Source organism: Indicator indicator, chromosome 41 (genome assembly GCF_027791375.1).
Source record: "Indicator indicator isolate 239-I01 chromosome 41, UM_Iind_1.1, whole genome shotgun sequence".
Lineage (NCBI taxonomy): Eukaryota > Metazoa > Chordata > Aves > Piciformes > Indicatoridae > Indicator > Indicator indicator.
The window spans coordinates 143,845-157,784 of NC_072050.1; the positions used below are offsets into that span (position 1 = coordinate 143,845).

The 13,940-nt window shown below is 59.4% G+C and overlaps 2 protein-coding genes across 4 annotated transcripts; both read right to left on the minus strand.

Moving 5' to 3' along the window:
* Nucleotides 1-630: 630 nt before the first annotated feature.
* Nucleotides 631-8,682, minus strand: ACVRL1 (activin A receptor like type 1). Of its 3 annotated transcripts, XM_054397123.1 has the most exons (10): nt 8,540-8,682; nt 5,968-6,038; nt 5,133-5,357; nt 4,531-4,730; nt 4,322-4,421; nt 3,569-3,715; nt 3,215-3,490; nt 2,723-2,920; nt 1,031-1,161; nt 631-941 (listed from the first exon to the last, which is right to left on the minus strand). In XM_054397123.1, exons 2-10 carry the CDS (start codon nt 6,035-6,037, stop codon nt 807-809), a joined length of 1,482 nt encoding a protein of 493 aa, XP_054253098.1. In that variant the 5' UTR covers nt 6,038; nt 8,540-8,682; the 3' UTR covers nt 631-806. The 3 variants fall into 3 exon arrangements, with proteins under 3 accessions (XP_054253098.1, XP_054253096.1, XP_054253097.1); XM_054397121.1 differs by having other exon boundaries at nt 3,215-3,715; XM_054397122.1 differs by lacking the exon at nt 8,540-8,682 and having other exon boundaries at nt 3,215-3,715; nt 5,968-6,338.
* Nucleotides 8,683-11,134: 2,452 nt separating this feature from the next.
* ANKRD33 (ankyrin repeat domain 33) lies at nt 11,135-13,448 on the minus strand. The gene is made up of 4 exons (XM_054397128.1): nt 13,143-13,448; nt 12,853-12,982; nt 12,502-12,642; nt 11,135-11,910 (listed from the first exon to the last, which is right to left on the minus strand). Exons 1-4 carry the CDS (start codon nt 13,446-13,448, stop codon nt 11,135-11,137), a joined length of 1,353 nt encoding a protein of 450 aa, XP_054253103.1.
* Nucleotides 13,449-13,940: the final 492 nt, after the last annotated feature.

The following is a 13,940-nucleotide window of genomic DNA, read 5'->3' on the forward strand; positions in this document are numbered from 1 at the left end:
AAAGGCACTGGAGAGGACCAAAATGTTGGCAAAGACCAAAAGGGCTCAGAAAGGGGACATCAGGGAAAGATCAGGTCACCACAGCTGTGGCAGCCCCCATCTTGGTAGGTCCCTGTGGCACCAGAGGTGGTTGGTTCCTCTTCAGTGCTGGTGGCTTTGTCCAGGGGAGCTCTGTGATGTGCCAGGGTGTGGATTCATCCTGGGCCAGGGAATTCTGCCTCTGGACCATCCTTTTCCAGTGAAATCCAGACCTCCTTTGGTGAGAGGCATGCTGGGCACTGCAGCCCTGCTGGGGAATTCCTTGTGGGGCCCCTAAGCCCGTGGCATCCCCGCTGCCAACGCACCAGGCAGGCAGGTTGGGGCAGCGCCTGCTGCCTGCATGCCACGCTGGGTGCCAGTGCTGGGGTGGGTGGCCAGCTGAGCTTGGGGGCTGCAGCAGGGCATGGTGCTGGGGCTCCAGTGCCTGCTCACCTCTTGGCTGTGGTGCCTGGCTGGAGGCTCAGGGTGGGCTGCCAGCCCCTGGCACCTGCTGCCATTCCTGCCGGGCAGGCGTGCCATGCCTGTGTCGGATGATGGATTCCGGGAGGTATTTTTATAACTGGGCTGGAAGATTCCTCTTCCCCCCCCCCCCCCTTGTTTTTTTCCCCCTATTTTTTCTTTCCCTGCAAATTAAAAAGGCTCCAAGGAGGGGTGGGAAAGGTAGGGGGCTGTGAGCAAAACCCCTCTATGCCTGGGACCCATCCTGGCACTGGCTTCGCTGCCATCCGTGCTGCAGCCCATGAGTGGCTCTGGTGTGTGCCCACTGCTCACTGCTCCAGTTTGGGTTTTTCCAGGGAACTGTTCAGCTTCCTCAGTGTCTTTTTAATCCGCAGGGCAGTGAGGCGGGCAGAGGGGCTCTGGTACCAGCACTCCTTCATGATCTTTGCCAGCGCCGACAAAACCTGGGCGAGGCAGAAAAACGAAGGAGAAATTGAAAGGTTCCACGGGGGAGCGAAGATCTGGGAGTGGAGTGGCGCCCCCTGGCACTCACCGAGTCGGAGAAGAGGCGATTGGGGATGACGGGGGTCTGCTGGTCGATGCACACCACCTTCTTCATGTCCTCGAAGCTGGGGTCGCTGGGGACGGCATCGAAGAAGGGTGGTCGGTACTCCTCCACGATACCTGCGGGACGGGGGATGGTGTGAGGGGGGTGCAGGGTTCACCCTCTGCTCTGCACATCATAGGGTGCCAGGGGGAGCTGGCATGACCGATCTGCACCTTGCCCTGGGAGCTGCTGCTGTGATTTGACCCCCGCCCCGGCAGTGAAGCTGCCCTGGGGGCACACAGCTCCAGCCCCGGCAGCGCTGCAGCGGGAGGCTGGGGCCACCTCCAGCACTGGCAGCAGGTCTGGCATCCACCAGAGCTCCAGCATCAACCCCATCACCAGCTCCAGTGCTGGCAGTAGTCCAGCACCAGCTCCTACCACCAGTGCCACCTCACAGGCCCACACCTCCACCAGGCAGCCCCACAGCAACCCCTCCAGCTGGCCCAGCTAATCTCTGCTTAGTGCCTCCATATGTCTGGGTGTCCGTGGACTTTAACCCCTCTGGGACCCCCGAGGAACCACCATCTCCCTGCACCCCACTGAGTGGCCTATGAAGCTTGGGAGCTCCCCATGGCACTCATTCCTGCTGCCCTGGGACTGTGCAGGGGGCCACACACAGCCTGCCGTGGTGGGTGAGGGTGGTGGGTGAGGGTGTCTGGAAGGGTTAAAAGCAGCTGGCTGAAGGTTATCTCCTGCACATGGCTTTGGTAATTTGGAGTAAATGTTTAATCTGAGGGAGCAGCAAATGAGATTATCCCAACCAGACTGCGCCTTGGGGGGACCTCCTGCCTCACCCCCCCCACTTCATTAATGCTTCTAAAGGACTTTGCCAGCGGTGAGCAGCACTGGCTGGGCAACCCAGGGGAGGGTTCTCCGCAGCATCAGGGGGAGCCTGGCCCCCATTCTCTGTCTCCCCTGCTGGTTGGAGGTCCAGGCCATGGCTGGTTTCCAGGCTGAGCTTCACGCTGCTTGTTTGCTAATCAGCGCTGGGCAAACAAAGCCCTGATTGAGCCTAATGGGCCCTTTAATCAGGCAGCAGGGTGCTGACACTAGATTACAGTGTTTATAATTTCCAGCTAATCTGCTGGGCAAGGGAAAGGGAGGGGAAAAAAAGGGGAAAAAAAAAAAAGAGGAGGGAACAAGGAGAGGCTGTGAGAGTTGGAGAGAAGAATCAGAGAAAAGGTTGGAAAAGAGCTTTAAGATCGTTGAGTTCAACTCAACTGTCATGGAGAAGGCTCCAGGGAGACCTCAGAGCAACCTTCCAGTACCTGAAGGGGCTCCAGGATTGCTGGGGAGGGACTTTGGACAAGGGTTGAGAGTGATAGGATGAGAGGGAATGGATGGAAGCTGGAAGAGGGGAGTTGAGACTGGAGAGGGGGAAAAATTCTTTAGAGTGAGGGTGGGGAGGCCCTGGCACAGGTTGTCCAGGGAGGCTATGGCTGCCCCCTCCCTGGAGGTGTTCAAGGCCAGGCTGGATGAGACCTTGAGCTGCCTGGGCTGGTGGGAGGTGTCCCTGACATGGCAGGGGGCTGGAGCTGGGTGGTCTTTAAGGGACCTCCCAACCTATCCCATGAATGTAGCAGCAGGAGGGGGTGGGCACGGGGCCAGGCAGCAGCCAGCCAGCTGGGGGGCACTCACCATTGACCACAGTGCGCCTGGTGATCTCCCACAGCACCAACCCATAGGCCCAGACGTCTGTCTGCTTGTAGGACTCGAAGCAGTCCGTGCGGATCTGCTCGCTCAGCACCTCGGGGGCCATGTAGCGCTTGGTGCCCACCCGGGGGTTGTTGCCAATGTCCAGGTAGTCGCTACCCTGGGAGTGCATCACAGCCAGCCCTGGGGGGATGCCAGCCCTGCTCAGTGCCATGCTGCTGGTGCATCCCAAGGGTGCTGTGTCCCTGGAGTATAGCTCCTGGAGCACCACATCCCTGGGGTACCACATCCCTGGGATTGTACATCCCTAGGGTACCACATCCCTGGGGTACCACAACCCTGGGGTACCACATCCCTGGGATTGTACATCCCTGGGGCACCATATCCCTGGGGTACCACATCCCTGGGATTTCACATCCCTGGGGCTCCCATGGGGGCACCACATCCCTGGGGCACCACATCCCACCCCCAGCTCACCCAGGTCTGCGATGCAGCACTGCTGGTTGCTTTTCACCAGGATGTTTCTGCTCTTCAGGTCACGGTGGGCGATGGCAGGCTTGCCCTGGGTGCCAAAGATCTCCACGTGGAGATGGACAAGGCCACAGATGATGGAGGAGGCCAGCACCAAGCAGGTCTCCACATCCAGGGCTGTCCTCTGCAGGTAGTCATAGAGGGAACCATTCTCATGGTAGTGAGTGATGAGCCAGAGCTGGGTGCTGGAGTTCCTTGAGGTCATGTCAGAGGCAATGAAGCCTGGATGAGGAGAAGAGCCAGAACCATGCAGACAGCTGCTCCTTGGCCCCTTCAGCCCTGCCTGGCCCCCCAACTCACCCAGGATGTTGTCGTGCCGGAGGAGGACAGTGTTGTAGATCTCTGTCTCCCGGAACCAGGACTGCTCGTCCCGGGAGGAGAAGATCTTCACAGCCACGCTCTCGCCATGCCACACTCCACGCCACACCTCACCGTAGCGTCCTTTGCCTGCCACAGCACCGTATGACACAGCCCCTCAGACCCCCCTGCCCTCCCCACACCCAGCAGGATGAGCCTGGGAGAGCAGCAGAGCAGCACAGGGGCCACTGACCTTGGCCATCTGCCCCCCAGCCAGGCAGCTGCTGGCTGCTTCCCCCCATCAGCAGCACAGGGGAGAATCAGGGACAGTGAGGGTGGGAAGACACTGGAACAGGTTGCCCAGGGAGGTCATGGATGCCAGGCTGGATGAGGCCTTGAGCAACCTGGGCTGGTAGGAGATGTCCCTGCCCATGGCAAGGCATTGGAATTGGATGACATTGAAGGTCCCTTCTAACCCATTCCATGAGCCTATGAACTTGGGGTCTCTGGGGTTTTAGCTGAGATGATCAGGTCCAAGACAGGTGGTGACAGGTTTTAGGGTGACAGGTTGGACTTGATGATCTTTGAGGTCTCTTCCAGCCTTCTTGATTCTATGATTCTATGATTCTAAGACCCACCTCTGGCTCTGGTGCTGTGCCATCACAGGTTACTGGGGGAAAGGGGTCTGGCACATGCCCAAGTTCTGGCTAGGGGAGAGCCAGGGCAACCTCCCCCCATGGCCAGCCCTCTCCTTACCCACGCACTCCACGAGGGTGATTTGCCGAGCCACTGTTCGCTGGACAAGGAAGGGCAGCCCTGAGCCACTGCCTGTGGTGCAGTCATCACTCAGCAGGTCCTGTGCAGCCAGGGTGGCAGCAGATCAGCCCAGCAGCTACCCCACACCCAGCACATCTCTCTCTCTTGCACCTTGGGACAGTTCGGGGTCCCCCTTGGAGCTCACCCACCTCCAAAGTGCTGTCTCCCACCATGGAAGCCTTCAGCATGAGGTCCATGTCCCCCAGGTCACTTTTCTTGTGGTGGTGCTGAGCCACCTTCCAGCAGAAGAGTGCTGTGAGCACCACGAGGATGAGGAGGGTGAGCAGTGGGATGAAGATCATCAGGAGAAGGCTGGGTAAGGAAGGTGCGTGTCCCAGGGCCTCTTCTCCTGGGTGGGAGAAATGATGGACATGAGCATGAAGGTGGACCTGGGAGCCTGGAGGTCTTGGTGCTTGGGCTTAGACCTTTGGGAGGTAGCTTTGCATTGGGGTCAACCCCATGGGTGGCAGCTCCCCAGGCACAGCGCAAGGAGGGGCTCCTGGGGACGTCTACCTGGTCCTATCCCAGCTGGGAAAGGGAAAGGGTGGCCCTCAGGGCGCTGAGTGAGCTTGGCAGGGATCTGGAGACCTCCACCTACACCTTTGGTCCTATCCCAGCCAGCACAGGGTGACCCTCAAAGTGCTGAGTGAGCTTGGCAAGGATCTGGAGACCTCCAGCTATGCTGCCAGCTGCTTGGGGCATCTCTGCCTCTTCTGCCTCTGACTGCTGGGAGGCCACCACAGCCCCATACCTTGCAGGAAGAGCTCCAGCTCGGCGTTGCACATGCTGGAGTCGCAGCACCTCATGCCATACTGCTCCGTCACGGCCGTGTGGCAGTGCTCCAGGATGTTCTGGGACAAGCAGCCCCTGTGCTGGACGATGGCTCCCTCCTCCTTCCTCTTGCTGATGAAGCAGACCTTGCCCATGCAGCTGGGCAGGCTGCAGTGTGGCACGTCGCAGGCACACAGCAGCTCGTCTGTGGGCACGAGGACACAGGTTCATAGAACCATGGAATGGGGAGCTCAGAGATCAGCTGCCCAGTGCCAGGGCTGTGGGGGGTGGTGGGTCTGGGTCAGCTAGCTCCCAGGGGTTGGTGGCCCCATGGGGACTGGTGAGGGGGACTTCTAATGAGCTCTGCTGCTCCTTCCCATCACAGCCACACTGCTTTGGTCCTCCCTGCACTTCCCCACAGCCTGGATCCGTCCCCAGGCCTCTTTGGTCCTCCACTGGGAGCAGGAGTAGCTCCTCCCTGCTCCCCACCATCAGTACCATCCCCCTGGGAAAAAAACTCATGTTTTAAGGCACATGCAAGCAAGCCTTTTCCCCATCTCCCTCTGGTGACGTCAAAGCACTTGATGAACCACAATTAATTAAGATGAGATTCTCTTTGGGAGGCAGGTCACTGTCCCAGAGGGGACAAGCCCCTTGGTGGGGACAAGGCAGGTCCCTGAGGAGCTTTGTCTCCTCCAAGAGCTGCCCTCCGTGGTGGTTTATTTTAAGCAGAGCAAGTGGTGAGGTTCCCAAGGAGCTGAGGGTTTATTTTAACTCCTCACACGTGGCACAGCCTGTCCAGTTTGGGCACTCACCAGCAGCCAAGCCAAGGGAGAGGGACATCAGTGCCAGCAGTGCCTGGCTGCAGGCTCCGCACTGCATCATCCTGTGGAGAGCAGAGCAGGTGAGAGGCAGCCCCCCGAGTCCTCTGCAGCCCCTCACAGGCCTCCAGGGGGCTCATTGCTGGGCCAGGGGCAGTCACAGATTCATAGAGGGGGTTGGGTTGGAAGGAACCTTCAAGACCATCCAGTTCCAACCCCCTGCCACGGGCAGGGTCACCTCCCACCAGCTCAGGTTGCTCAAGTCCTCATCCAGCCTGGCCTTGAAGTTTTATCCATGACACAAGCAGAGGTGCTGTGAGCAGCCAAAAATTCCCCCGCTGTGCCTCTGGGAGAATCTTTTGCTCTTTTTTTAGTCATCCTTTTCTTCCCCGCCCCCCCCCCCCCCCCTCCCCCCCTTTCACCAGAGCCAAGGCAAACACGGCAGGGCTGGCACCATCCCCTGCCCCTCGCCCCGCTGGCATCGCTGTCCCTTCCGCAGGGCTGAGACCTCGGCTGGCGGCGAACAGGGCTCCCCTGCCCCTCCTGGGCTCATTCTTCGTGGTTCCCGACATAAACACGGCAGAGTCGCCGTTTCCTGCAATTGAAGGAGCCCTGCCCAGGGCTGCCGGGACAGGAATCAAGATTGTTTAGATTCTGGCCGTGATGGGGAAGCGAAGTCACGCAAGCCAGAACCACACAAGGACGTGGCTGACCCAGGCAGGCTCCAAACACGGTGCAAAAGGAATTTTTTCTCCCCAAAATAGCTCATTGAGAGCTGGTGGGGAGGAAATGGTGAGCAGGTCTGAGGGCTGGAGGGCAGGAGCAGGGTTTGGTCCCAGTGCACTATGCCAGGGCTGCCTGAGCTGATCATGGAATGGGTTGGGTTGGAAGGGACCTTAAAGCTCAGCTAGTTCCAACACCCTGCCAGGGGCAGGGATACCTCCCACCAGCCCAGGTTGCTCAAGGCCTCATCCAGCCTGGCCTTGAACATCTCCAGAGAAGAGGCATCCACAGCCTCCCTTGGCAACCTGTTCCAGTGTCTCTCCACCCTCACAACCTTCCTCACTCCTTTCTTGCACGGGAGCTGCAGCTCATGCACCCTCCTGGCATCCAGAGCATCTTCTCCAGCCTGGCTGTGGGGGTGAGAGGTCAGTTTGCCATCTGAAATCCTTCCATCCTTTGGGATTTGCAGAAGCATCAGGATAAGGATAAAACTCCAACCGAAACATCTGGAGCTAGCCCTGGGGAAGGGGAACTTCCCTGCAACCCCACAGAGAGGAAAGCAAAGGGGCAGCTGGGGGGAGATGGAGCAGGAGGCAGGGGAAGCCTGGTGAAGAAGGTGGCTGGAGACAATCCTTGGGGACACCCTGAGTGGCTGAAGATAATCCTTGGAGACACCCTGGGTGGATGGAGACAATCCTTGGGGACACCCTGGGTGGACGGAGGATCCCTTGCTCTGCCCAGGGTGGCTCAGCAGAGCCTCCCAACCACAGAGCTTCCTCCCTTCCCTGTGGCTTCTGCTGCTCCCCAGGGGGGTTCACTGCAGACTGCAGCTGGTGACTCAGTTCCCCTGTGTTGCCTTTTCACATGGAACCAGGCACAGGAGAGACCCTCGTGCCAGTGCCAGTGCTGGGTGAGCCAGGCTTGTGCCAACCTCTGACAGCACCAGCTGCAGGTGTGAAGGGCTGGATGGACACCATGTTGGAGCCAGCAAGAGCTTAGCCTCAGAGTTCCAAGGCTTCAGTCTGGTTTTAGGCTCCTGGGGAGGTTTTCTGCCCGCTCACCATGGCTGCAGGTTGGTCTCACAGAGCAATGCCAGCTGCATCCTCTGGTGCTGCCAGGGCAGGAAGGACCCCCATGGGCAGGCTGTGCTGTCACAGCCTCTCCTGCACTGCTGGGTGTCTCATGGTGAGCAAGACACACAAAGAGCAGCAAACCCAGCTTGTGTTAATCCCTTCACAGGCTGGCGTCACACAGGGCTCCTTGTGCCAAGCGGGGACCAGGGAAACTCTCCTGCCCTGAGCCTGAAGCAGGGCTTGGACAGCAGCAGAGAAGCAGAGCCCCACACCAGCTCTGCTCTGGAAATGGAGCCTCTTTAGTGGCCATTGAGCTCTTCCTCACCCAGCCCTCCACCCAGGGCTTTGCAGGAGGGGGATGCTGAGGGGTCCCAGCATGGCTGCCATCGGTGTCCCATGGCCCTCGCTCCAGCCCTCAGCTAGCAGAGCTGTCAGATTTCGCTCACACCTCTCAAAGTCCACCCAAATCCCCCACTTCCCGTTTCAGCTCTGGGCTTTGGGCAGCAGCTGGCTGTTATTTCAGCTCTTTAGCAAGGACTGGGGGCCAGATCCTGCTACCACAGCAGTGGTGTAAATCCAGATTTAGTCTCTCAGCTCCACCAGAACCCCAATCCCAGCCTCGCTCACCCTGACGTCAACCCCAGCGTCCCACTGCATGTGAAGGAAACGAGGCCAGATCCTGATCTCACTGCACAGGGGTAAACCAGGAGGGAAGTTCCAAGCTGCATGCAGCCCTGACCTCCTCGAGCCTGTGACGCTTCCCTACTCACCTGCAGCCTCCACGTCCCAAGAACGCTGCAGCACTGCCTGGCCCCAGCAAGGCTTCCCCAGCCACAGTCCTGAGCTCGGCGGCGGCTCAGCCAGGGCAGCTCTGCTCCGTGCAGTGCCCCCCACTTTGGAGGAGCTTCATGGGTCTGTTCCTCTCCCTCTGCCTGTCCTGCACCGTGGGGGCTCGTGTGGCAGCAGCCTTGCCTGTTCCCAGTAGGGGAAAGGCTCCGTTCCGGTCCCGGGCGCGGGGAGCGGTGGCCCCGCAGCCGGACCACGGCCGCTTGGCAAGGGCTCTGCGGTCTGGATGTGGGAGAAGTCAGAAAAATGTTTCTTATTACTGCCTCTTCCTGCCTGGCTTCTCTCCACCACTCCCAGCTAATAAAGCATTTCCTATTGCTGAGCACACATCCAGGGCCAGCCTCCCTTCCTCCCGCACACCGGGCCCCAGCTTCATCCTGGTGGCCCTCCCTCAGCCCATCCCCTCCTGCCCTTGTCCTTTGCTGGGTGCTTGCCCACCTGGTTTCCCAGCTCTCGAGCAAACCCCAAGCCCTTGGTGCGGGGATGTCTGTTAGGTCTGCTTCCCTGAGCATCCAAAAGCCTTTGGCAAAGATGCAGCTGATCACTTTGGTGGTGCTGGGGTGGAAAATGATCCAGAGAGATGCCATGGGAATGACCTTGGAGTGCTTGGCCACCCTTCCTCTGCCGGCATCCAACCCTCATGAGGACAGAAACATCCCAGCAGAGCCAAGGGAGCATCCCAGCAGAGCCAGAGGTCTCCCCAGATATTTTTGGAGCTGTCCACACCACTTTCAGGGCTGCTGCACAGGGAAAGTTTCCCCTCTGGGGTGTAACAGCTCTGGGGGGGTGCAGCTCAATGGTGACCCCACCAGGGATGCTCTTCCCCACTTGCAGGCACAGAGCAAGGCTGGGGTGGGCTAAGAAGGCTTGCTTGGTGTCCTTCTTCCACCATGTCCCTGCTGTGGCCCTCTAGCACCATGGCAGCAGGCAGTGGGATGCCAACAGTGTGGCTGTTCCCACGGTGGGAGGTTAGGCACTTCCCGCCTCCCCAGGACACGTGGGGCCACTGGGCACAGGGGCAGCGGAAGCATCACTTCCCCTTTTGCCTCTTTGGGGTAGTTCTTTGGGCCACCCCACTCTCAACAGCTTCAACATCCTCTCGTTCCCCTCCTCTCCCTTCAGCATCTTTCTTTCCAAGCCCCATCCTGGCCTTTGTCCTAACTGCTCACCCTGGCATGGGGACCTGCTCCCAGGGTCTGGCACTGCAGCCTCTTTCCTAACCAAGTCAGGGGCCCTGATTTCCCTCTCCAGCCCCCATTGCATCACCAACCCCAACTGCATCCCACCCCAACCAGCCTGGGAATGGAGCCCAGCTATAAAGCTTTGAGTCTTGCCGGCAGCCTCTCCCTTGCTATCAGCCATGATCTAGGAAGCTGGAACAAACAAAAGCACAAAACCAGGATAAAGCAGGCAGGATCTTCACGTGTGACCTTGCCCGGGCAGGAGCCGGGAGCTCTGCGGAGCCGGGAACCGGAGCAGCCTCCATCAGATAGGAGCTGCCCCGAAGGAAGCTGCTGCCTGCAGGCTTCTTATCTCCATGACCATCTGACCTGCGATCGGCCCCTCCTGGAGTTATTCCTGGATGGCTCCTGTGTCCCTGCTGCCTTCCATGAATAAAGACACACGGGGGAGAGGGGTGGGTGGGGTCAGCACCCCTTTTAGGGCTGCAGGTGGAGCTTTCCCAGGCAGCTGAGCTCACCTGGGCTGGTGGCAGCTGCTGTGGTCACTGAGCTTTTGTCTTCCACATGAAGAAGAATAATTTTTTACACCACAGTCATCACTGGGGGGAAGGGGAGCAGGGGGGAAATAAACCCTTGCTTAAAAACTTGGAAGAGTTGCTAAATCCAGACTCTGGGGGACTTGAAGGGTAATGATGGGTGGGAGGACCAGGCTGGGCTGTGGCTGTGGTACTGCCATGGTGGGAAAGCCAATTTACTTGGAGCTGGATCCAACCATCGAGGTATGCTAATTAGCACACCAACCCACCCTGGGAGTGGCTTCCCCCTCCCTGGAGGTGTTCAAGGCCAGGCTGGATGAGGCCTTGAGCAACCTGGGCTGGTGGGAGGTGTCCCTGGCAGCAAGGGGGGAGTGTTCCTGCCATCCCTGAGCTTTATTTGTTCAATCAGTGCTGTTAACATGGCAACTGCTTCCATCTGCATTTGCACAGCCACCTTCCACCAGGCTGCAACATCCAGATCTCAGGGAGATCAATGAGACAAAGACAGACAGACAAGAGCTGCTTTTGCCAGCCCCCTGCTCCCTGGCAGGTCCAGAGTCCAGCCCAGGGCAGAATCTCAGCACAACCAGAGTTGGCTCAGGGTGGTCACCCCTGAGCAGGAGAGGATGAGGCTTGGGCAGGAGGTCAGGGAGCTGGGACTACAGCGGCTGAGGTATCTCTGCTAGGTTCATCCACAGCATCCTTCATCCCTTGACCATCACCATCCCAGTGTGGGGAAAGGAAGCCAGCCCCACACCAGGGCCAAGAGGATGGCTGGGACCTTGTCCCCAAGTCCAACACCTCATTTCTTTTCCTCTTTCTTCTTTTTGTCATTTTTCTTTGCCTCCTTGGCTGCTTTCTTCTCCTCCTTCAGCTCCTTGTACTTCCACTTGGGTGGCTGCAGCAGGTTCTTGTCCTTCCCTCGTTGCTTCCTCTCCTTGGAGCAGGCAGCTGGGCTGGAGTCCTTGCTCACTTTGATCTTGGGGATTGGCTCCCCGGGGAAGATGATGTTCCTGCGGCGCAGCCACCAGGGCAGGAAGCTCAGGGGGCTACCAGCTGGCCGAGGCGGTGGCAGGAGCCGGATCTCCGATGTGGCTTGGCCGTTGCAGGAGGATGCAGCAGCGCTGGGCCGTGAGGAAGAGTCCAACTCGGCATCAGGATCCGGCAGGTGCTGCCCCAGGATCTCTGGCACTGACAGCCGCCGCTTGCCCACCTCGGGAGGGCTGTCGGGGCACAGTGTTTGGCAAGCAGTGGCCACAAAGGGGCTGGCGAGGGAGGTGGTCATCCTCACCATGTGGTCCATCACCCCCTCTGCCTCAGGGTCGTGGGGGAAGTTGAAGGTGAACACGGAGCGGATCCTCTCCGACAGCCTCTTGCCTGTGGATTTGGAGCTCAGGGCCTCGGCTACCAGCTCGGCCAGGGCTGGCCACTCGGGACGGTACTGGGAGCTGAACTGTTCCGCCCGGGGGCGCTGCAGCAGGCTCCGGATCTTCAGGGTGGTCTCGAAGCGGCCGGTGAAGGCTGCCCACTCCCTGGCTGTCTTCCCCTTGACGGAGTCCACCGCTTGCAGGTCTGCTCCTGGAAACGCCGGGATGCAGAGAGCATCACCACGGAGTCCCCTCACAGAGTCATGGGGTGGGGTGAGCTGGAAGGGACCTCAAAGAGTAGCCAGTTCCAACCCCCTGCCAGGGACAGGGACACCTCCCACCAGCCCATGGCCTCATCCAGCCTGGCCTTGAACACCTCCAGGGAGGGGGCAGCCACAACCTCCCTAGGCAACCTGTTCCAGTGTCTCCCCACCCTCACTCAAAAATTTCTTCCTTCTCTCCAGTCTCAATCTCCCCTCTCCCAGCTCAAAGCCATTGTCCCTCATCCTGGCACTCCAAGCCATTGCCAAAAGTCCCTCCCCAGCTCTCCTGGAGCCCCTTCAGGTACTGGAAGGCAGCTCTAAGGTCTCTAAGCTCTAAGACTCTAAGGAGTCTTCTTTCCAGTCCGAACAGCCCTAACTCCCTCATCTTGTCCCCACAGGGGAGTTGCTCCATCCCCCTGAACATCTTTGTGGCCCTCCTCTGGACCTGCTCCTCCTGCCCCCATCCCAGAGCAGGGGGTGAGCAGCAATACCACCCCTTGCACCTCAGAATCCCAGAGGGTCTTTGTGGAGCTGCTCACCAGCCAGGAGCAAGGCGGTGACGCAGTCCTGCTTCCCCTGCACCGCAGCCTTCATCAGCGCTGTCAACCCCCGCGGGTCCCTCTTGTCCACCTCCAGCATGGGGTAGTAGTTGAGGAGGTAGTTGACGATGGTGATGTGTCCTGAACAGCCAGAGAGGGGCTGCGTTAGAGGTGTCAACAGTCAACGACTGCGAACTGCTGGGCGGGGAGCAGTTAGCAGCTGGCGCTTGTCAGAACAAAGATGCAGAATCGTGGCCAGCTCCTTCTGGGGCTTTTGGAGGGCGAGCACAGGGAACTGCACTACTTGGAGGGCGCTCCTGGGGTCTGCTCTGTGCCAAGCACGGTGCCTACCTGCCTGGGCAGCCATCATGAGGGCTGTGTTCCCATCCTTGTCCTGCTGGTTGACGTTTATGTAGGGGCACTTCTGCAGCAGGGGCACAATGTCCACGAAGCCCTTGTAGCAGGAGACCATCAGAGCGTTCTGGAGAGGGAGCAACGCTCGGCACTGGGGCTGCCATGGCACCATCCTCCCACCTAAGACTCTCCCTCCTGCCCCACCTGCTTTAGCAGCCCTCATCCTTCAGGACTTGCCTATTCCCAGAAAATTCCCTGCCCTGCAGGGTGCCTGCCCAGCCACTCACCCTCCCGTTGACATCCAGCTCTGTGGCCTCGCTGCGGGTTACCCCTTGATCCAGTCTCTCCTGCACCAGCTTGGCATCATTCCTAGCGCAGCACTGGTAGAGGCTGAGCTCCCTGGCACCAGCAGCCTCCAGGGACAGCTCATAGCAAGGGTAGACAGAGTCATCAGACAAGATGCTGCTGGTGTCCGAGGGCTCCAACTCACTCCCCTCCTCCTCCTCCTCCTCATAGTGCAGCTTGGGGTCGGATGCATCCAGGCTGGAACTGGGGGCTGCAGCATCTTCTCCTCCACTGCAGGCATCAGTCATCCGGCCTGGCCGGGGGGAGGGAGCCCAGCTTGGCCCCAGGCCCTGCCTGGGGCCCACAGCCTCTCCCAGGGGGATTGAGGGAACGCTTGGGGACTGTTCACTCTGTCCTGCACAGACACAGAGTGGGTGTGGGAACTCTGTGGGTTCCCACATGCCTCATCCCACCAGGAAGCTTTGGCTGCAGCCAGCACAGCCCACGTGTGCCCAGTTCCCATCCTCTACTGGGTGCACTGGGGGCTTGGATGCTGCCAAATCCTGAGTTGTAAAGAGCTCCCCATAACACCTGCTCCAGTGCAGAGCCAGGAAAATCACAGAATCATAGAATGGCTCAGGTTGGAGGGGACCTTAGAGATCCTCCACTCCTACCTCCCTGCCATGGAGACACCTCTGGGGAGTTTGCAAGGTGGGTAAAGGTCCCAAGGTCTAGATGCTGAAGCCAGGCAGGTGGGGAGGCTGGGGATGTGCACAGGGCAATAGTGGTGCTGAGTGGGG

Bases quoted from the DNA above. Each gene is read 5' to 3' on its own strand.
- ACVRL1 (XM_054397121.1), bottom strand. From the start codon at position 6,037: ATGATGCAGTGCGGAGCCTGCAGCCAGGCACTGCTGGCACTGATGTCC. The intron at 1,162-2,722 runs GTGAGTGCCCCC...CCCGTCCCGCAG, and splicing joins CAGGCGCACTGTGGTCAATG to GTATCGTGGAGGAGTACCGA. The intron at 942-1,030 runs GTGAGTGCCAGG...TGCCTCGCCCAG, and splicing joins ATCGCCTCTTCTCCGACTCG to GTTTTGTCGGCGCTGGCAAA.
- ANKRD33 (XM_054397128.1), bottom strand. From the start codon at position 13,448: ATGACTGATGCCTGCAGTGGAGGAGAAGATGCTGCAGCCCCCAGTTCC. The intron at 12,983-13,142 runs GTGAGTGGCTGG...CTCCCTCTCCAG, and splicing joins AGCTGGATGTCAACGGGAGG to AACGCTCTGATGGTCTCCTG. The intron at 12,643-12,852 runs GTAGGCACCGTG...CTGGCTGTTCAG, and splicing joins CATGATGGCTGCCCAGGCAG to GACACATCACCATCGTCAAC.